Genomic DNA, 23,176 nt, shown 5'->3' with positions numbered 1-23,176 from the left:
TTTTGGAATAAAAAAAATTTGGATGAAAGGAAAAAACTATCTTAAACTATTGAAAAAAAAACAGACAATAGTCACTAATAAGGCATTGGGTAATTTTTTTGTGATAGATTGAATGTGGTATTTTATCATTTAGAGACTGGTATATAATGTCTTAAAGGGGTTGTATAGGTTTGATTTTTTTTTTTTTAAATAACAAACATGTTATACTTACCTCCACTGTGCAGTTCATTTTGCACAGAGTGGCCTCAATCCTGCTGTTCTGGGGTCCCACGGCAGCTGTCTCGGCTCCTCCCCGCTAAAGCTAACCTCCTCTGGGAAGCTCTTTCCCAAGGGGGTTAGCTTGTGGGCGTGCTCCTGTGTCATACAGTCGGCGTCCATAGACACCAACTGTATGACTTGGACCCACCCCCAGGGGACCATGTCATTGGATGTGATTGACAACAGTGCGAGCCAATGGCTGTGCTTCTATCAATCTATCCAATCAACGGCCAGACTCAGTGGAGAAGAGGACACCAGGGGATGTGCACAGCAGGTGAATGGGCTCAGGTAAGTAAAACTGGGTGGGGGGGCCCATGGCAGCGAGGTGTTTTTTTCACCTTAATGCGTAGAATGCATTAAGGTGAAAAAACAAAAACCTTTACAACCCCTTGAAGTTGATTTTAGTTCTTAACTTATATTTGATTGATTCATTTAGATATACAATTTTTTATTTAAAAATCCAATCTTTTAAGTATGTTTGATGCTTAGATATTTTGTTTAATGGTGAGTTTTTTTATTAGACAGTTGTAAAATGTTATACAATTCCTAATAACTGATTACTGTACTCTGAATGGTAATTTAAGGCTTTGGCATTGATACTCTGGCTGTAGTGAATTTCTGTATATAATTAGTGTTTTATTTCATACTGGTATTTGAGCAAACTTTCAAGCTGTATGGCATAGACTTTCATCAGTTCATTTTTAAAGTAATTGGACTTTCATTCACAGTTGTATAGAAGCAAGGTGAAAAAAGAAGATTTAAATCAAGTTTAGCTGATTAAATTGTTTACCAAAAAGTGATAAAGCAAAACCACAAAGAGTCTTCTTTTAATGTTCTTATACTTCCTTAATGATACATGACATCTTTCTTGGGATGCAAATATATCTTTGTGTTTATTATTCAAGACAAATAATACCTTTTAAAGATCATGACTATAACAAAGACATTCTTAAGATTAAATAACCATTCACTTCAATTAAAGCACAGCACTGTGCTGGCTCACTGGACCAATATCATAAAAATTCAGCAGGATGTGCCAACAAAGTATCTACAAATTTTATGACATTTTCTTGTTAAAAAATGGAAGGATGGTAAATGGATTTTTTTCACATCAAGATACATTTTTTGTTTGTAACAAACTTTTTGCAAAAAAATTAGGCCTAATGTTTATTTAAATGTATGCAATTTCAAGTGAAGGAAGGCACGATGCAGCTTAAAATAAAAAAAAAGCACTACAGGAAAAGTTTGAAGTACAGAAGTGGATTACTATCACTGGTACACAAAAGACAAATAGTGGGGATTCAGTCAGTGAAAAACCAACACATCAATCAAAATATAAAAGCAGCTGAACACAAAAGGAAAAATATATAAAAAACCCTTTAAAATACTGAACAAATGACAAAAGTGCAGCGCTAATGAGCTAACATCATAATCATAATCATCACCACAGAGGAGATCGTTGCTTCTTCCTACTCTTCATTTTCTTCAAAGGGGACTGTTATTATATTTGTATTATTATTAACATGTTAGTTCATTAGGGCTGCACTTTTATCATTTGTTCGGTACACAAAAGACATCTTTATGAAATCAACACTTCAGACATCTCTAAGAACGGTGTCTCTGTTGAAATTTTTGGTATTTTGATGTTCAAAGTCTGGAATTTTGGCATTGCCTTAGCTATATACTTTTTGGTATTTTACCAACTATGCCCTGAACTTGAATTTACGTATCAGTGGCAACAAACCAATTACTAAGTTAAAAAAGTTTACCAATTTTTAATTATGGAAATGAGATTGACATTGTGTATCACAACTGCTTCATTATCATGACTTCAAAAACTCTAAGAATAAAGAATAAAGTTTAAGATAATGGAAATTTGAACACGTTAGGAATACATGGGAAAGGTGAAAAAAAAAAGATAGAGAAGGATAAAGAGGAAATGCATAAAAAGTGGGAAAGGGACCTAGGGATTGGTGTGGACCAGGAGAACTAGAAGCAAATATGGCAGATAACAGTTCATTGCTGCATAGAATCCCTTTTAGTGGACCAATCCCACAATTTACCTGTACAGTGTTGACTGCTGTCATGGATGAATTCCCTGCTTCCAGCTCTTACCCCTACCTTTTTGATATTCCTACCTCTTCTGCATCTTTCCATTTTGAGCTCTATGGATTGAAAAAAGATTTATGGCAATATAAGTTTAAACTTAATTTGATTGTCATAGGTCTTTGCATTACTATAATATTGTAAAGCTTCAGAAAAATGTACTGCCTCAGAAATACATATACAGGAGCTGTTTTTCCTGTCAAAGGGTTTGTATTTTTGTCCATTCAGTTCTAAGATTAGCATGGTTATGCCACACCACACAACCTTGAAAAGGAAACCTAATTTATTTCAACTGAAGTTTGTTAACACCTCCAGATCTTGTTTCCTCCCCAAACTGAGATTGGGCAATTGAAAAGAAGTAGACTGATGAGCTCATCTCTCTGTCACTCTGCTTTCTCTCCTCCTATCAGCATGCTCACTGCACTTCAGAACAGCTGATTGGTTCCTTGAGCTGCCTCTTTCTCTCTCAGTCTGAATTGTGCTGTTTAGGGGTCTGCAAGCTACTAAATTAAGCCAAATGCTGGTATACTGCTTCCATAAAAAATACAATAAAAAATAAGTAAATAAATATATTTAATAATGTGTCTGTTATATCTGCCTGGCGTTAGGCTTTAAAGTCATTTTTTTTTTCATTTTTACGTATATGCTTCTTCTTATCTATAAGTCTGAAAAATGTTACTCAATGTCTGTATGGGAAAAATCTAAATGCAATTGCATATCAAAGTGGTATTAGCATATTGAAGATTTACATGAACAAATCACAATCTGCCAGTTTTTGCACTATTAAAAATATCAGTGGCATATATAAACATGAGATTGTGCATTTATAATTACATAGTGTATAAAGTTCAAAAAATATTATTCCAGGACATAGCAGTCTGGTGATAGATAATCTTTTCTTTTTTTCTAACATTTGTTCCATTTTTAATATCTGAAACACAAACAGATGAAACAAAGTGTGACCTGACACTATTATTGTTATGGAAATTTGTAGGAATTTACATTTTGCCAAGTGGAAAAAAAAAAGACATATCTAAAATGTTTGAACATTTTACGACATTGCAAACAAAATCAACTGTGAAAACTGTAATGTGCAGACTATTTCATCTTCTGCCATATGATCTGTATGTTCTTTCTTTGTGTAATAAACATATTGAGACTGAATGGAGTATTTGGCTGGAGCAATAATGGAGTGACACTATCAGTCATGAGTCGAAACGTATGTAGCCAGCACTGGTTTAAGCAGCTTAGATGTGGGTGGTTTATTGTAACTTACAATCCTTCTAAATTACTGGAGTCAAAACCTAGCAAGACACCTGTGGATTATCCAATTGTAACTTTCGCCAATGGGAATAAAGATAGTTCTGTTGCACCTTTTATAGCCATAAAAGGGCTGCACCTACTGCATATGCTTTGATTTTCTCTACCTGTGCTACCTCACCAATACCTAGTTTCTATGTGCAATAGTTGTGGTTGGTGTATTGGGCTGTTACATTTGAACTGGTATTACTAACATGCCAGAATAATAACACAATCTGGAAGCATCATTGTGTGCTCCCTTTTTAAAATATACTGTATGCATGCTTGGAGCAGTCAGGGGGACAAGACTGGAGATTGAACATGTGTATGGCCAACTGTATCCCAGACTCCATGGTCACATATGGAGAATGTGCCATTGATGTTTACATTCAGTGTGAGAGGTAACATAATGGGTTTTTATTTTTATTATTGCACATTAAGCATAATTAAAATCACTGCCCCCCCAAAAAAAAATTGTTTAAAAAAGTATATATATATATACCGTATATACTCGAGTATAGGCCGACCCGAGTATAAGCCGAGGCCCCCAATTTACCCCCAAAAAATATTGACTCGTGTATAAGCCGAGGGTGAGATATGCCTGTCCATCCCTGTGTGTGTCCGTCCATCCCTCTGTGTCCGTCCATCCCTGTGTGTCCGTCCATCCCTGTGTGTGTGTCCATCCATCCATCCCTGTGTGTGTGTCCATCCATCCATCCCTGTGTGTGTGTGTGTGCGTCCATCCATCCATCCATCCCTGTGTGTGTGTGTGTGTGTGTGTCCATCCATCCATCCATCCCTGTGTGTGTGTGTGTGTCCATCCATCCATCCATCCCTGTGTGTGTGTGTGTGTCCATCCATCCATCCCTGGGTGTGTGTGTGTGTGTGTGTGTGTGTGTGTGTGTGTGTGTGTGTGTGTGTGTGTGTGTGTGTGTGTGTCCGTGCAGCCTTGTGTGTCCAGCCTACCTGTGTCCCGAGCCTCCGTCCAGTCCCGTCCCGAGCCTCCGTGTCGTCCCGTCCCGAGCCTCCGTGTCGTCCCGTCCCGAGCCTCCGTGTCGTCCCGTCCCGAGCCTCCGTGTCGTCCCATGCCAGGATCGCCGCTCTTCGTCGGGGCCCTGGCGGCCATTCCCCTGTTCAAAAGCCGCGCCTCCGCCTCCGCCTGTGATAGGCGGAACACTCAATTTCCCAGCAGTCAGTGTTCCGCCTATCACGGACATCAGCTCATCCGAGGATGAGCCGATGTCCGTGATAGGCGGAACACTGACTGCTGGGAAATTGAGTGTTCCGCCTATCACAGGCGGAGGCGGAGGCGGAGGCGCGGCTTTTGAAAGGTAGAATGGCCGCTGTCTGTCTGCTCGACACGCTGTTCGGGCAGTCAGACAGCGGTGACTCGAGTATAAGCCGAGGGGGGCACTTTCAGCCTCAAAAAAGAGGCTGAAAATCTCGGCTTATACTCGAGTATATACGGTATATATATATATATATATATATATATATATATATATATTGATATATATATATATATTGATATTGATACATGTCTCCTAGTGCAGTACCGAGACCCCCATGCCCCTTTTACAGCCAATTACTTGCATCTAAGCCTTCAAAATAGGCACTTTTAATTGTTTCCTGTTTGGCTCCAATAGACTTCAATGGGGTCCACCATTCAGGTTAGAACATTTCCCCATTCGGGAGTTATGCTGCAAACTGAACAGGGAGTGTTCAGCCCATCCCTATTCATCACATTTATTAAGTTAAGGAAAAATTCCCTTAAAAAGTAATAATTTCCATGCAAAGTTAACAGCTTGTTTGCTTTAGTAAATTAACCCCAATCCTTGTTTCATTTGATTTCCTTGTCTTTATTGCTTAGTGCTTGATACTGCTTGTTTTTACCAGCCAATACTTTGATTGTATTAACTGCTTGCTAACCACCTCACATAGGAGTATGGCAGCAGAGCGGCTGTCCTGTGCTGGATCACATATCTAGTATGTGATCCAGCACTTCCACATAGGGGTGCATATATGTGGCTACTCCATCAGTTGTGCTGTGATTAGTCTGATTGACTGCCAGCACCAGATGATTGGTGAAGAGAATGACAATGCAGAGCTCTGTCCTGTAAGTGGTAATGTGTCAGTTTTTGTTTCCCTGCAAAGCAGGGAATAAAATTGGGCACATCCCTTAGTAAAAGCACCTCACAGGGAATTCACCAAGCAATGTTAGGCACATTTTAAACCCTTGATCACCATAGAGGTCAACCCTTCTCCAGACAGTGTCATTAGTACAGTGACAGAGCATATTTTTAGCACAGATCACTGTGTTAATGTCACTGGTACCCACAAAGTGTGTCAGTTACTGTCCGAAACTCAGGCAGTCACCTGCGGAGTCCCTCAAGGCTCCCCTTTATCACCCGTTCTCTTCAACATTTACATGCGCCCACTTCTCCAAATCATCAGATGCTCAGATCTCTGCTTCCACTCTTACACTGATGACACGTAACTTTATTTCCGGATCAATGGAAAAAAAGATCACCAACAACAACTTGAAAACTGCCTCAAATCAATAGAGGACTGGATGACCACTAACTCCCTACAGCTGAACGAATCAAAGACAGAGCTTCTTATCTTACACCCAAATCATAAGCCCGCAACCAAAACCTCCTGGTCTCCACCAATCGTCTTTGGGCAGACTATCTCCCTAAAGACCAAAGCCAAGAGTCTGGGGGTTATTTTAGACGCACAAATGTCAATGGATGCGCAAATAGGAGCAGTAGTCAGTGGATCTCACCACCTGCTGCGCATTCTTCGCAGACTCATCCCTTTTATACCAAAGACTGACAAAGCAGTGGTAGTTAGAACAATCATTAATTCACGACTGGACTACGCAAACATAGGATTACCACAATATCAACTTGCGCGATTACAACTGATCCAAAACACGGCGGCAAGGCTGATAACAGGAAAAAAAACCTGGGAATCCATCTCTCCTTCGCTGAGGAGCTTACATTGGCTAACCGTAAAAAATTGTAACATGTTCAAGACCCTTTGCCTCACCCACAAATGCGTGCATAGAGAAGCTCCGCAATACCTAATGGAGAAAATAAATCATTACACACCAAACCGCAGTCTTCGATCAGCCAACAAAAACCTCCTCCTCGTGCCCAAAGCCCGGTATAAATCCAAGGGGGATCGGAGATTCGCTGTCCAAGGGCCTCGGCTATGGAATGCTCTACCAATCAACATCTGCCTGGAAGAAAATCACCTGGCTTTTAGGAAAAAACTCAAGACCTTCCTCTTTTAGCAGATGATCAAAGCTCGCCACAGCGCCTAGAGGCGATTCAGTTCGCATTGTGCACTATACAAGTATTTCATTCATTCATTCATTCGGTTAGTGTCAGATTTCCCACCATACTATCACAGTCCTGCTATAAATTGCTGATCGCTGCCATTACTAGTATAAAAATAAATAAATAAATACAAGTTCCAGCATATATACTATCATTTCTAGACAGAATATATTTCACACAAACCAATCAATCTACGCTTATTGGGGTTTTTTTCCACCAAAAATATGTAGCAGAAAACATATTGGTCTAAATTTATGAAGAAATGTGATTTATAAAAAAATTTTTAGTTGGTATGTTTTATAGCAGAATGTAAAAACAATATATATTTTTTCCAATTTATTTTTTATTTGTAGCACAAAAAATAAAAAACCCGGAGGTGATCATATACCACCAGAAGAAAGATCTATTTGTGTGACAAAAATTATATAAATGTAATTTGCAGACAGCGTTGCATGACCACTCACTTAAAATAACTCAGTGCCAATAAATGTCCTGGTCATGAAGAGAGGTAAATCTTCCAGATGGCTAGTGGGTAAACAATCAATGATGATTTCTGCGGCAAGCATGAATGTATTCTTAGTTTCATTGCATAAGAATGCTTAACGTATGAAGAAACACCTCTCTTTTGTCTATATTACAGTTTTGATTTTTGGTTGGTTTCTATTCGAACAATAATCACCTCATTATTACTTGTGTAGATATTAATATATATATATTTTTTTTGTTTTTTTAAGATAACTCCAATATCAGATAATGATTTTGGACGATATAACTGTACAGCCATCAATTCAATAGGATCAAGGATCCAGGAATATATACTAACTCTGGCTGGTAGGTGTTACTCATTCGTGATTAACATATTTGTCTAAAAGTTATTTAGCCTTCAATGAAATGTACACTTGGGGGAGTGTGTATGTGTGTATATCTGTATCTATTGTATCTATCTATCTATCAATAGTACATTTATATACATATATATATTTAGTATATTTAGTATATATATATATATATAGAGCTGATGATAATAGTAAATGAGTATTTATACCTTATGATCAACAGTTCAATGGAGTTTCACATGATGAATAGCTCTGTATTTTTTTTTTTTATGAATATACCCTAAAATGTGTATTTCATTTCTTTGTTTCAAAAAATTATAAAACTTGTTTTTTTAGATTGCACAGGAAAGCAGATGTAATATACTTTTTCATTTTTTTTTTGTTATTTGTTTCTATATATTTCCAGTTAATGTCTTTAGAAATTATTGTAAAGAGAAAAGATGACTGAATGTAATAGACATAATTATGATGAAATAGGGTTGATCTACTAAAATTGTAGAGTGCAAAATCTGGTGCAGCTCTGCAGAAAAACCAGCTTTAAGTCAGAAGTCAGAAGTTGATTGGCTACCATGCAGAGCTGCACCAGATTTTGCACTTTCCAGTTTTAGTAAATCAACCTCAATTTGTTGCTTTCTCAGGCTTAGATGCACACAAATGTTGTGCTCTTCAGCCAATCCTATATATAGTCCTATAATTTTTTTTTTAAATATACACTCTACTTGAAATTAACTTTCCTGTTTTAATGCATTTATGCTTATTCTGCTTGTTGTAGATGTACCTTCCAGTCCACACGGTATGCGAGTTATAGAGCTGTCACAGACATATGCCAAAGTATTTTTCAACAAGCCAGACTCACACGGCGGTGTGCCAATTCACCATTATCAAATGGATTTTAAAGAAGTGTCCTCAGATATTTGGAAAGTTGTCCATTCGCATGGAACTCAAAGTGAGTGTATTAATGTTAAAATGAGAATTCATATTTTATATTGAAGTACAGTGTGTTCATCATTCACAGTTGCACCAACTTGATTATATTTTTTCAAAAATTTAAGGTTTTTATTTTTGTCCTGAAAGAAGTTAATTTGCATTTAAAATGTTGGTGAGTTGGGTATATAAAGTTGAATGACTCCTAAAAAATTAGATGATCAACATGGCTTTTACCTTTTCAGGCCACTTACAATTTAATTATGTCCAGCCTAGGCCTATTCTGGCACTCCTCTCCTACATGTAAAAATCATAATTTTTTTTTGCTAGAAAATTGCTCTGAACCCCCTAACATTGTATATATATTTTAACAGAGACCATAGAGAATAAAATGGTGGTTGTTGCATTTTTTTATGTTACACGGTATTTGGACAGCAATTTTTCAAATGTGATTTTTTTTGGAAACAAACACATTCATGAATAAAAAAAAAAAAAAACCCACTAAAGATAGTCCAATTATTTTGTATAATATGAAAGATGACATTACACCAAGCAAATATATACCTGACATGTCACATTGTAAAATCTATGCTTTAATTTTTTTTTACAGGTGATCAGTTTAGCATTACAGAGGTGGCCTTGCACAAAAATTATTACTCTCGCTCTATTTTTCATGACAATGCCTCACATGTGGGGTTTGAACGTGGTTTACATATGCGGGCATGACCTTATGTATGCGTTCACTTCTGCGTGCGAGCATGAGGGGTGCTTACATTTTTTTCTATTTATTATTATTGTTTATTTTTTTTTATTTATTTTTTTTACTCTTTTCCTTTTTTATCACTTTTATTCCTATTACAAGGAATGCAAATAGCCCTTGTAACAGGAATAGGGCACGACAGGTCCTCTTTACAGAGAGATCTGCGGTCTATAAGTCCCCAGTTCTCTCCTCTATACTGGAAAGCCTGAGATAAAAAAAAAAATCAGTCTCAGACTTCCCAGCAAAAAGATGGCAGTGTTTACATCTGCCAGCACTGAAAGTGACATCATGACGTCACTTCCAACCTCCAAGGGTCATAGAGATAGCCAGGGATCACCTGGTCAGCTGTAAGCTCTATGTTAAACTGCCGCCACTGGTTTCCCAATCACATGGGAGAGACCGGAGAAGCACAGAGGGTGGCAGGAGGGGGGAAACTCCCTCCTGCCACATGTAAAAGCAATTAAGTGGCTAAAGAGCCCATATGATTGCTTTACATTGCAGGGAATCACCTGCTGAAAAAAAATATGCAGATATCTCCACTCAAAGTCCAGGACGTCACATGGATGGGAAGTGGTTAAACGTGATCTATACTTTTTTCTTTACCATGAACTTCCCATCCTCCATCTCCTTGCAAGCAACAACCTTCTTTTAAGCTTACTACAGCAGCCATTTTGAGCCTAAGTCATTTGTCCTTTCTTAATTATTTTTTACCCTTTCTCTTATAGGCCCTATTCACACTTGTGCGCCAATGAACTTATTGTATGCTCTATTTTTCTTTGTGCTTTTTATCACACATATTTTCCCACACATTTTTGAGCATTTGTCATGCAACAAAATGTGCTTTTTCTAGATGCAGTTTGTGTCAGTGTCCTAAAGTATTGCAGCCAGACAACCAGGCAACTAGATTCTCCAGAATATTAGAAATGCACTTTTTCTCAGTACAAGTTTCCATAATGCCAGAAAAACCCTTGACCACCTAAAAGGCAGTAATGCATTACACATATGGTATTTTTGTGTAGTTCATGGCAGGTGTTCAAGGAGCCTCCTACAGAAAAAAGATTGTACACAGAAGATGCATGCCTTAAAAGAAATGTTAGGAATTTAATTGTTGAAAAATATTTAGAATAGATAATGATTATTAAAGTATCTTCCTAGCAGGACTAATCGCATTCTTGCTTGTATTTATTTATTTATTTACTTGTTTATTTTTTAATTGGTTGGCCCCAAACGAAGGCAGTTGTAATGGTGATTTTTGCCACATATGTTCTTTTGCAATGTGTATCAATTTAACTCCAATAAGGGTCCTTTCACACGGGGCGGATCAGTTCTGATCCGCCCCGTGGATATCCGTTTGCTCAGCGGGGATCACTCCGTCGATCCCCGCTGAGCAGGGAGATGACAGCTCCGTCTCTGCATACTGCGCAGGGACGGACCTGTCACAGCGGCGCTCTCCCCTATGGGAGATCGGATGACGACGGACCGCAGACGGATGGAAAAATAGCTTTTTCCTCCGTTACACTTTTTCGGATCGGAGCGGGTCGGATGTCAGCGGACATATCACCGCTGACATCCGACGCTCCATAGAGCTCTATGGAGCACCCGTTCAGGTCCGCCTGAAAAACTGACAGGCGGGCCTGAACGGGACGTCAGTGTGAAAGAGGCCTAAGTGAGTTACAATCATAAAAAAATAAAAACACTTTAGTTGAATGATTGAAACCCTGGGTTAATAATAATAATAATATATTAAAATATTGTAAGTTCCAATGAGCAGGGCCTGCTGATTCCTCCTGTATTACACTGTATTGTAACTATACTGTCTGCCCTTATGTTGTAAAGTGCTGTACAAACTGTTGGCACTATATAAATCCTGTATAATAATAATAATATAGTCAGTTATCCTTAACCACTTTGATACTTTACCCCCTCCCTGCCCAGGTCATTTTTCAGTTCTCAGTGCTGTCGCACTTTGAATGTCAATAACATGGTCAGGCACACTGTACCCATAAGAAATGTTTTGGGTACAGTGTTATTTTGCTGGGTTTTAAATTTTTTGCTAAGATTTTGGAAAAAAAAAAGTTTTTTCTTAGTTTCTGTTATAAAATGTAGCAAATAAGATTTTTTCTTCTTCTTCACTGATGTGGGCTGATGAGGCAGCACTGATGGATTCTAATAGGCTGCACCAATGGTTACTGATAGGTGGCATGGATTGGGCACTAGACATGTGCATTCGTTTTAGTTCAAATGCATTTTCGTCTGAATTTCGGGGATTTTCGTGTTCATTTTAACAAATAATAACGAATGTGCAGAATCTGAAATCTGAAAGATCTGAAATAAAAAAAATACTTTATGTTCGTATCTATTATATATTCTTATCATTGCGACAACAGTTCGATATAGATAGATGAACGTTTTGGAATGACGGTGAGAATAGCGATCTGTGTCTATCAAACCAGTGGTTGAATGTGCCTAACCTAATTCTATTAGTCCAAGTTTACTCGACATAGAGAGAAAAGATTCTACATTATAGAGAAATGAAGATTTGATGAAGAAGCTAAAAACATACGAATGGACATTTGTCAAATGTTTCACCCATAGGCTGTAGAAGAATTCTAATGTTGTTTGACTAGTAATAATAATTATAATTATTACTAGTCAAATAATATTAGAATTCTACTATAGCTTGCGAGCAGAGCATTCGACCGGAAATATGTACACAGTGTTGTACAGTTTAGCTGCTTTGTCGAATCTTCTAAGAACATCCAACAGACACCTATTGTTTCACTAATAAGCTGCACCGATAGGCAGTGCTTGGCACTGATGGGGATGCAATGATAATTAGGACACTGATGATCAGTGCCTTGATTATCAGTTTAAAGACTATACTGAGAGCCGTGCCGGTTATCAGCACTCCTTTCCTCATACAAAGCGCATGAGGAAAGGGCTGCCGATAATGCCACGTATACATGACCGGACTTTTCAATGGACTTGGTCCGGTGGACTGGAATGGGTCGGACAATTCGATCATGTGTGGGCTCCAGCAGACTTTTTCTTCCCAAAAGTCCCGTGGACCTAGAAATAAAACTTGCTTCAAATCTTTCTGATTGTCTCGAGTCAGGTCTACAAATCTGGTCGTCTGTGTGCTAGTCCGATGGACTAAAACCGACGCTAGGGCAGCTATCGCCTACTGGCTAAGAACTTCCTTATTCTACGTCATCACGTTCAAATCCGTCGGACTTTGGAGTCCGTTCGTTTGAAAGCCAGGATTGTCCGCCGGACGAAGTCCGTCAAAAAGTCTGATCATGTGTACGCGACATAAGTCTATTTACATGTCATCAGCTGTGACTGAACACAGCTGATCACATGGTAAAGGGCCACTGTGATTAGCCCTTTACCGCGATCTGTGATCATCTGTGTCCAAAGGATACAGCAGTCACAGAGTGCACCCAATGCGTGCCCCGGGGGGCGCGCAGGGGGCAGGGACTGGTAGGATGTCCATGGATGCCCTCCTAGAACTAGAGAGCCAGACTTAACCACTTGGTTCCCACACTAAGTCTATTGACGTCATGGGGTTTCGGTGGTTATATCTGAGTGATGCCTGAGGCCACAGACATCATTCAGATATTGCCGTTTTCAGACGGCGATTCCCTACACCATAAGAATGATCATAGCGGCTGTTCCGCCGCTTGATCGTTCTTACGGGCGGCGGGAGGGGATGCCCCCCCTCCCGCCGCCCTCCGGTGCTTCTACCGACTCACCGTTTCCATCGGTGAGTCGGTCACAGGATCCGCCGGCCCCAGCAAGTAATCATAGAGATTTCCGGCGGACTAGATTGTCCCCGGAGTCTCTATGATTGTTCAGAGGCCGGGCGCGATGTTATGACGTCACGCCCGGCCTCGGTATTCAAATTAACGGCGCCGATCTGGCTAGGAAGCCCGGATCGTTTTTTTTTTTATTCTTCCCAGCCTAGAGGTGAGATATGGGGTCTTATTGACCCCATATTTCACTGTAAATAGGTCCGATCGTGCCATATTCCTATTACAAGGGATGTTTACATTCCTTGTAATAGGAATAAAAGTCATCAATGTTTTTTTTTTTTGTGTAAAACTAAAAAAAAAAAAAAAAAATTAACAATAATAAAAAAAATTTTTTAAAGCGCCCCTGTCCCCGTGAGCTCGCACACAGAAGCGAACGCATACGTAAGTCCCGCCCACATATGAAAACGGTGTTCAAACCACACATGTGAGGTATCGCCGCGAACGTTAGAGCAAGAGCAATAATTAGAACTCCTCTGTAACCCAAAATATGTAACCAGTAATAAAAATTAAAGCGTCGCCTATGAGGATTTTTAAATACCAAAGTTTGGCGCCATTCCACGAGCGCGTGCAATTTTGAAGCGTGACATGTTAGGTATCTATTTACTCAGCGTATCCTCCTCTTTCACATTATGCAAAAAAATTGGGCTAACTTTACTGTTTTTTTTTTTAAGCATGAAATTGTTTTTTTTCTGAAAAAAACGCGTTAGTAAAATTGCTGCGTAAATACCGTGCGAGATAAAAAGTTGCAATGGCCGCCATTGTATTCTCTAGGGTCTTTGCTAAAAAAACATATATAATGTTTGGGGGTTCTATGTAATTTTCTAGCAAAAAAATTAGGAATTTTACATGTAGGAGAGAAATGTCAGAATTGGCCCGGGTGCGAAGTGGTTAAACAGACTTTTGGTTATAGCGCAATACTAAAGTGGTTAATCTGCTTTACTACTTCTGAGCATGATTTACTGTTTGCACATATAGTTGTATCAAAAATAAAATTCTTCATTGTAATTAACTGGGATTGACAAAAGTCTGACCCATACATAAAGATTCTGATAGATGGCTTTAGCTTACTGCACTTAAGAGTTAACACTCTTTACTAAGTTAGGCCAATAATCCTCTTCATAACTTCCCTTTATTATTTTCATCACATTATTGTATTTACTTCAGACCTATATTTATGTATTTTTTAAGGAATCCAGTCAGAATGGCACAGCAAAGGCTTCCTTTCTTTACTGCAAACTGCTACTGCCCTACTCATAAAGGCTAGCATTATATTAAGCTGGGTACACATGGGCTGAATATTGGGAGACATTTGCTGATTAAAAAAATGGCCAACATTCAGCCCATGTGTATGTTGACCTGTCTAAGAAAACCAGCATCCGACCAACTCCCGAACAGCACCATCAGCCAATGGCACTGGTTTGAACAGAAAAAAATAATAGTGTGTACCAGGCTTCACTGTGTGTGATGCTAAGGTTTGATCCACCTTGGAACCACAGTAAACCTGACAGGTCACCTTTAATACGCCCATACAGAAAACGGGGATTAAAAAAAAAATAAGGAAACATTGTTTCATGACTGAAATAAACGTATGGTTGTTTTAATACTGTTAAACATCACACTTGATACAATGCCTAAAGTAATTATTAGAAGTTGTTTTGAGGAAGGATGTGTGTGGTTTAAATGCTATTATGTATTTAATGTGATTTATTTCTTTTTATTAATAGCTATTGTTGTTCTGGGCAATTTGGAAGCTAACACAACATATGAAGTCAGGGTTGCAGCTGTTAATGGAAAAGGACAAGGGGAATATAGTAAAACTGAAGTTTTTCAGACCCTTCCAGTTCGTGAGTATATTATTTTGAATTGTACAAAAAAAAAATTTCTGTTTCATATACATAAATAGCATAGAACTTATCAAACAAAACGTTCATTACAATACAACTAAAATACACTCACATTGGGAATGATTTTAGCTGTAAAAGAGATGTGTCCAGCCAGCAAACTATAAACAGAGCTTCACCTTTCCTAGTCATCAAAACTCTAAAGCCTCATACACACGCTAAAATTTTCGGATGACTGAACGTCTGTTTTTGTGGCATTGCTAGTCTCCTGTTGAAAGTGAAGAGGTTACTCACAATAGGAACATTTTGTACGACAGAATTGGCGTAATAAGTTGGATAGTTTTGTATGTATTTTTTCGTTTCTGAGCATGTGTAGTCTTGCTCTTATAATTTTTTGTTCGTACGAAAACCTTACTAATGAAAAGAAAATTGGACGTTAAGTTCACATCCGACAAAAATGTTAAAGTCTGCACATTCAGCTTTTGTCTGACGAAAAAGTGAAATTGGCTGTCAAAATCACTGTACTAATGATCTGAAAATTGTCAGACAGCTCATCGTACAGATTTTTCCATCTGATTTTCATAACATGTGTATGGGCCTTAATACTTGGAAATTTCCAACCAACTTCCAGCCACCCCATCCAAACTCAATTTAAGCATTTCACTGCAAAATACCTATTTATAAACTTTCAAAATGTAACAAATTAAAAGCTAAAGTGCATCCTAGGAGCAGACGTTACAAGATGTTTGGTATTACTTTTGTAAGCTATAAAACAACTCTCATTTATGCGCCTCTGTTATTTAGTTGTACTTTGTTATTGTGGGATGAATTTCTTTGAAATTGTAGCAAACATTAACCAGCTGCCACCCCTGTCTGTTCAGAATGCCCTTTCTGTTTTCTGAGACAGTCTCATATAAGGTGTAATGGCAGTTGACAGGGCTTATAAAGTAAGATTTCAGTAACAAAGTAAAAGTGAATCAAGAAGTTGTACAAATTGCTAATAAAGGTAATGGCTGGCATCTTAGGCAGAATGGTTGCTTTTATAAGTTTAAGGCTGGCCATGGATGCCTTGTTTTTGCTGTGCAATTGTGACACTCCTCCACTGTCAGAATACACTGAATTGGCAGCAGCTGGCTGACCGAGAATTTTTTTCTAACAGTCCTGTTCAGCAGCAGTCAATCATTGGATCAACTTTTGTGGAAACAGCCATACGTAGATCAAAATTTGACTGGTCCCTGATGAACCGGCTGAATTTTGATCCATCTATGGGCAGCTTTAGAGACAGGAATACAGATGTGTTACTTTTAGCCCTTGTACACACGGTCGGAGATTCCGGATTCTGTCCGTCGGATTTTGTCCTACGGATTTTGTCCGAAACTGTTGCATACACACAGTCGGACAAAGTTGTCGGAAAATCCGACGTGATGACGCTATTTCATTATGACGGGACTACGTTCACACTAGTAGCCAATAGCTTTGGTGTAGGAATTTGATCTGAGCATGCGTGGCACTTTGTCTGATCGGAATTCTCTACACATGATCGGAGTATGTCCGATCGGAGCATTTTGTCGGAAAATTTTACCAACAAGTTGGAAAACTTGGTCCGTCGGATACTCCGATGGAAACAGTCCAATGTAGATCACACACAGTCGGAATATCCGACAAAACGGTCCGATCAGACACATTCCGTCGTAATCTCCGACCGTGTGTACAAGGGCTTAGACTAGTTGTAAAGACAGAAGGTTTTTTTTTATCTTAATGCATTCTATGGACCTTTTGTGTTCAGCTCCCCCCTCAGCCCCTAATACTTACCTGAGGTTCATCAAGATCAGCTACACTGCGGGAGTGTCTTGGCTGGCCGGGACTCCCCTTCTTATTGGCTGAGACAGCAGCGGGGAACCATTGGCTCCAGCTTCTGTCAATCAAAGTCAGTGAGCCAATGAGAAAAGAAAGGGGAAGGGATCGGGCCACGGCTCCATGTCTGAATGGACACAGGGAGCTGTGGCTTGGCTCAGGTGACCCCATAGCAAGCTGCTTGCTGTGGGGGCATTCAACAGGGAGGGGCCAGGAGCACCAAAGAGGGACCCAAGCAGAGGAGGATCTGGGCTGCTTTGTGCAAAACCCACTGCACAGAGCAGGTAAGTATGACATCGTTGTTATTTTTAACAAAAAAATAGACTTTACAATCACTTTGAGCTTAAAGTATAACTAAAGGAACATTTTCTTTTTTTAGTTTTGGATAAAGTGGAGAGAGATTAGAACACCTGTCAGGTTTTATTGCTGTCTGTGCCCCCATTAAAGTCATTCACCCTCTCTATTGTCCTGTTTACCATTATCACTAAAAGTGAAAGTAAAATAAAATCACAAATTTTGGGTTGTCCCCAGAAAATTTGTAGGGGGGAAATCTTCCAATGGGAACACTATTTCTGGTGATCTGGTGGTCCCCAAGGTATTTCCTTAATTTTCATGGATTTCCTTTTACTTCCTGTTAGGCTATGGGACAGGAAGTGAAGGGAAATCTTAGCAATGGGATACAGATCATGAAAAAAAAAAATCTGACAGGGTTTATATCCCCCTTTACTCTATTCAACATGAAAAATAAAGTTTTGCCTATAGTTCTACTTTAAGTTTTAAAATGAATCATGTTCATCTAGTTCAACCTATCACAGCTTCTGAAGTCAAAGAATCCCTTCTGACTCTGTAAGAACAATCAGATCAATGTCATGGATCAAATAGTCCCATTTTATAATTTTTTTAAATTAATGCTTCAGATATTAGGGATTAAAAAACACCCAGGGTATATTAATATTCCAATGACGTAACAGTCACCAAACATTTACTGCATGTGTATCTTCCTTGTACACGTTATCAACTACTATTGGCACGTACACACGATCGGACTATCCAGTGGACTTGGTCCGGTGGACCAGAGTCCGCCAGACAATCCGCCCTTGTGTGGGCTCCGGCGGACTTTTTGTTCCCAAAAGTCCGGCGCACTTAGAAAGAAGTTTTGACTCAAAATTGTCCGCCAGCCTCGGCAGTCTGGCGGACAATCCGCCCGTCTGTGTGCTAGTCCACCGGACTTTTGAAATGAACGGACTTGCCCACACACGGAGTAAAGTCTGTTCATTTTGAACGCGGCTCCAGGTAGCCGGGACTAGCGTGAATGTTGCTGCCTCCATCGGCAAGATTGACACCTCGCTAGCCCTGTCACCTGGTATGGATTTAAAGGGGAAGCCCTACCCTGAAAAAAAGTCCATAGTAGACCCATATCCGAGCACACAGCCCGGCCAGTCAGGAAAGGGGGAGGGGATGAGCGAGCACCCCCCCTCCTGAGCCGTACCAGGTGGCGTGTCCTCAAAATGGGGGGGGTGCTTTGGGGAAAGGGGGGGCCATGTGGCCCCCCCACCCCAAAGCACCTTTTCCCCATGTTGATGAGGACAAGGGCCTCTTCCCGACAACCCTGGCTGTTGGTTGTTGGGGTCTGCAGGCGGGGGGCTTATTGGAATACGGGAGCCCCCTTTAATAAGGGGGCCCCCAGATACTGGCCCCCACCCTATGCGAATGAGTATAGGGTACGATGTACCCCTACTCATTCACCTGGTGAAAAAATTGTAAATAAAAAAACACAACACAAGTTTTTGAAATAATTTATTAGACAGCTCTGGTGGTCTTCTTCCGTCTTGATGGGGTCTTCTCGCCGGACTCCTCTGCTATCTTCTGCTCTTTTGCTAGCTTTTTTACTAGCGGAGGAGCCCGGATTTCTTCTTCGTCGTCGCCGCCATCCGGGGGTCTTCTTGCGATTTTGGGGTCTCCGGTTCTTCTTGCCGGGCCTCCGATATCTTCTTATAGCTATTTTACTAGCGTTGGCCCAGTCTTCTGTCGCCATCGCCGCCGCCACCTTTTTCTCTTATTCTCTTCTTCTTCTTCCTTGCGATGTTGACATGACACTCTCTCTGGCTGCAATGGCGCGGATGCGTTGTGCGGCGACTTATATAGGGACAAGGGACGGGGTCACCGGGTAATGTCACATTGTGACCCACCCCCTTATGATGTCACAGTCACGGAGGATGCTGGGGCTGTGACATCATAAGGGCGGGGTCACCATGGGACATCACCCGTTGAACCCGCCCTGTGCCCCTATATAAGTTGCTGCACAACGTGTCCCTGCCATTGCGGCCAGAGAGAGCGTTGTGTCAACACCACAAGGAAGAAGAAGAAGAGAAGAAGGCGGCAGCGGAGGCGACGACGACAGAAGACTGGGCCAATGCCAGTAAAAGAGCTATAAGAAGATAACAGAGGCACGGCAAGAAGAACCGAAGAGTGGGACAAGACCCTCGAAGAGCGAGACAAGACCCCAAAGTCGGAAGAAGACCCGCGGATGACGGCGACGGCGAAGAAGAAAGCCGGGCTCCTCCGCTAGTAAAAGAGCTAGCAAAAGAGCAGAAGATAGCAGAGGAGTCCGGCGAGAAGACCCCATCAAAACAGAAGAAGACCAACAGAAGAAATTATTTTAAAAACTTGTGTTGTGTTTTTTTTATTTACACTTTTTTCACCATGTGAATGGGTAGGGGCACATCATACCCCATACTCATTCACATAGGGTGGGGGGCCAGGATCTGGTTGCCCCCTTATTAAAGGGGGCTCCCGGATTCCGCTAAGCCCCCTGCCCGCAGACCCCGAAAAACCTGGCCATTGGTCTCATCAACATGGGGACAAGGTGCGTTGGAGTGGGGGGGTGCAGGTCCCCGCTTTCCCCAAAGCACCCCCCATGTTTAGGGCATGCTGCCTGCTATGGCTCAGGAGGGGGGCTCTCGCTTGTCCCCACCCCCTTTCCTGACTGCCCGGGCTATGTGCGCAGATAAGGGCCTGCTATGGACTTTGGGGAACCCCCACACCGTTTTTTCGGCATAGGGCCTCCCCTTTAAATCCATAAGAGGTGACGGGGCTAGCGAGGTGTCAATCTTGCCGATGGAGGCAGCGACAATCACTTCCTTCCCTTGGCCCGGCTACCTGGAGTCGCGTTCAAAATGAACAGACTTTACTCCGTGTGGGCAAGTCCGTTCATTTCAAAAGTCCGGAGGACTCCCACCATAGTCCAGCAGATTGCCCACTGGACCTAGTCCGCCAGATAGTCCGATCGTGTGTATGCGGCATATGAGGGATTCACGTGCAGTAAATGTTTGGTGAATGTCACATTAGTTTGTCATTCTATAAAACATACACTAATAAGTGCATTTATACATCTCAAATTTGCAGCATGGTTGTACTCTTTTTTGCAAAGTAATTCAAATTATTATGTACTTCAGTTTATTAAATATTCCAAAGTAACTACATATTTAGTGATTTGATTAATAAAAATGATATTATTCATAATGGCAAAAACACACCATTACTAAATAAAGGATATATATTTCTATGGAATATTTAACAAAAGAAAAATGCTATTACAGAACAGCATGCATTTTTAATTCTTCATTCACTCTACTAGGATATAAAATATGTAAGGGTAAACAAGTCTTTTTTTTAATAATGCACATATAGTACATTTTACATGAAAATTCTTAAAAAAAAACATTAAGCACACTAAAAATTCATGCATGATTAGCAAGTCATTGAGAACAATAATACTCTTTATATGTGTAGACGCACATAGCCACCTCTCCTTTTCTCCATCATTGCTCTGTTTAGTTTAGAGGATATGGGAAAGACCTCTCTCTCTAGTGGAAGCTTACACAGAGCCCATCCACATGTGACAGCCCTGGGCCAAGCACCAGTGCTGGAGCATGGAACCGAGTCACATGCCCCTCAAAATACAGAAGTAAAAGGTATTTCCATCTTAACTAGATGCTGAACAGAGTCGTTGGAGGAGAGAAGGAGAGTAGAGCATAGGGTTTTTGGTTCCTTGTACTTTTAAAATGAAACTGTTCCTTTACCGTGTATGGATAAAAGGCAGATTTACTTTAATGTGCGCAAAATGGGTCCAAAAAGGAAGCCTGGCTTGAGAGAAACATGTCAGCCACCAGTTGACCGGCTGCTTATGATTTTAATACTTTTAGAGTCATATATCCAGGATCTCCTTATTGGCATGCTTATTCTGGGTCAGTGATTCTAAAAAAAATATTGAAACCATTTGATTATTATTAAAACCACACAACTGGCATTTTCAGAGTAATATCCATATATTTCCTGTAGTTCTAGCTGCCTTTATAAACCTCTTGTATCTGTGATTGGTTTGTAAATGTATATTTACATAGTTACATTGTTGTTACAGGTTGAAAAAAAGTCCATCTAGTTCAACCAATAAAAAAAAATAAAAAATACAATCCTATATCTACAATCCTATACCCACAGTTGATCCAGAGGAAGGCTAAAACCCCCAGCAAAGCATGATCCATTTCGCTAAAGCAGGGGGGGAAATCCCTTCCTGATCCACTGAGTGGCCACCGGATATTCCCTGGATCAACTTTAACAATACATGTTAATATCCAGTTATATTATGTACAATTAGGAAGGAATCCAGGCCTTTTTTAAAGCAATCTACTGAGCTGGCCAGATTCACCTCTGGAGGGAGTCTATTCCACATTTTCACAGCTCTTACGATGAAGAAACCTTTCCATATTTGGAGATTAAATCTCTTTTCCTCTAGACATAAAGAGTGCCCCCTAGTCCTCTGTGATGACCTTAAAGTGAATAGATCAACACCAAGTTCACTAGATGGACACCTTATGTATTTATACACATTGATAAGTTTGGTTGCCCTTTTCTGCACTTTCTCCACTTCCCTGATATTCTTTTTTGAGAACTGGTGCCCAAACTCAACTGCATATTCCAAATGAGATTGTACTAATGATTTACATGTGGAAATCCTTATTTGCTAATCACTAAAGCCTGCTGCTCCTCTCAATGCATTTGGATGACTTTATTAAAATCAACAGTCTCTCCATAAGGCACGATTACATTTAGCTAGCCTTTGGCACTTTGAGGTATGAAATATGGTCTACCATAAAAAAAATTCTAGCATACATACCTACTTAGGAAACCATAACTGGCCATAGAATGACTGCACAGGACTGTACATGGCCATAATCCAATGCTTTTGTACATTGGCATAAACAGGTGTATGAAGGCATGCATTATTGATTTATTTCCCAAACCATGAATTTCTGTTTGAGCATGTGCTATTACCCACATACGTCTGCATACAGATATTCACTTCTATGGTCAGCTGTACACGCCACCTGTAGCTCCCTCGAGAGTAAAATGCCAGGATTTTTTGTTAGATCATATTTAATGGAGATGTCTAAGACTGGCTAAATATATTCTTAGCAGTCATAAAGAAAGAATATGTATCATATTGCCTGATCTACAGATGTGCACATAATAATAACAAATACACTGCACTTTAATTTTAAATATACAGTTATTTTTTGTGGCAAGTTAACACTTCCATTAAATAGGAATTACTATTAAATAACCCTCAGAAATGTCTGGGACACCATGTTCTTTATGTTATTTTGTTGATCATTCAACAAATCTTTGTTTTACCTGACCCTAAAGACAATCTCTTGTGATCAATGTAAACAAAATTATATGAACAAACTATAAAGGACATAAACAGTAGAACAATGAATTAACGTTGCTATCTCAAATTCACAGGCTTTCAAATGTATAACAGTGCAAGTGTCACATCTAGCCACTCCACATCTGAAAAGACCTCATAAGAATGTCAGTCCTCTCATGAGATATTATATTTTCTCTAACATAGCTGGAATCTATATATTAAAAAAGAATAAAAAAAAAAAAACAACGTTCTTCAGATTTATGAGGTCCCTGAAGTAATCCCTCTCAACAATCTGTGCAGTCGGGTTCTGTTTTTCCACATAGGGCACAGAGGTTACTGACACCATGTTAGACCTTTTCAGCTCCAGTTTGTTCAACCTTAAAGCATGTTTACAATATTTTTCTTTCAAAATCCTCTCTCAAAAGAAAA

General features: G+C 39.9%; 1 protein-coding gene across 5 annotated transcripts in view; it reads left to right on the top strand.

The window, feature by feature from the left end:
* NCAM2 (neural cell adhesion molecule 2) overlaps nucleotides 1–23,176 on the top strand; it is a 506,619-nt gene that overhangs the window by 387,096 nt on the left and 96,347 nt on the right. For all 5 annotated transcript variants that reach the window (XM_077480043.1, XM_077480044.1, XM_077480048.1 and 2 more), the window contains exons 11-13: nucleotides 7,742–7,838; nucleotides 8,616–8,789; nucleotides 15,067–15,186. In XM_077480043.1, coding sequence (XP_077336169.1) covers nucleotides 7,742–7,838; nucleotides 8,616–8,789; nucleotides 15,067–15,186 — 391 coding nt within the window. The remainder of the gene's footprint in view (nucleotides 1–7,741; nucleotides 7,839–8,615; nucleotides 8,790–15,066; nucleotides 15,187–23,176) is intronic.

This window comes from Lithobates pipiens, unplaced genomic scaffold (genome assembly GCF_037356315.1).
Source record: "Lithobates pipiens isolate NorthernLeopardFrog02 unplaced genomic scaffold, aLitPip1_a1.2 Scaffold_16, whole genome shotgun sequence".
In the NCBI taxonomy this organism is placed as follows: Eukaryota; Metazoa; Chordata; class Amphibia; order Anura; family Ranidae; genus Lithobates; species Lithobates pipiens.
This window is presented reverse-complemented; position numbering and strand designations above follow the sequence as displayed.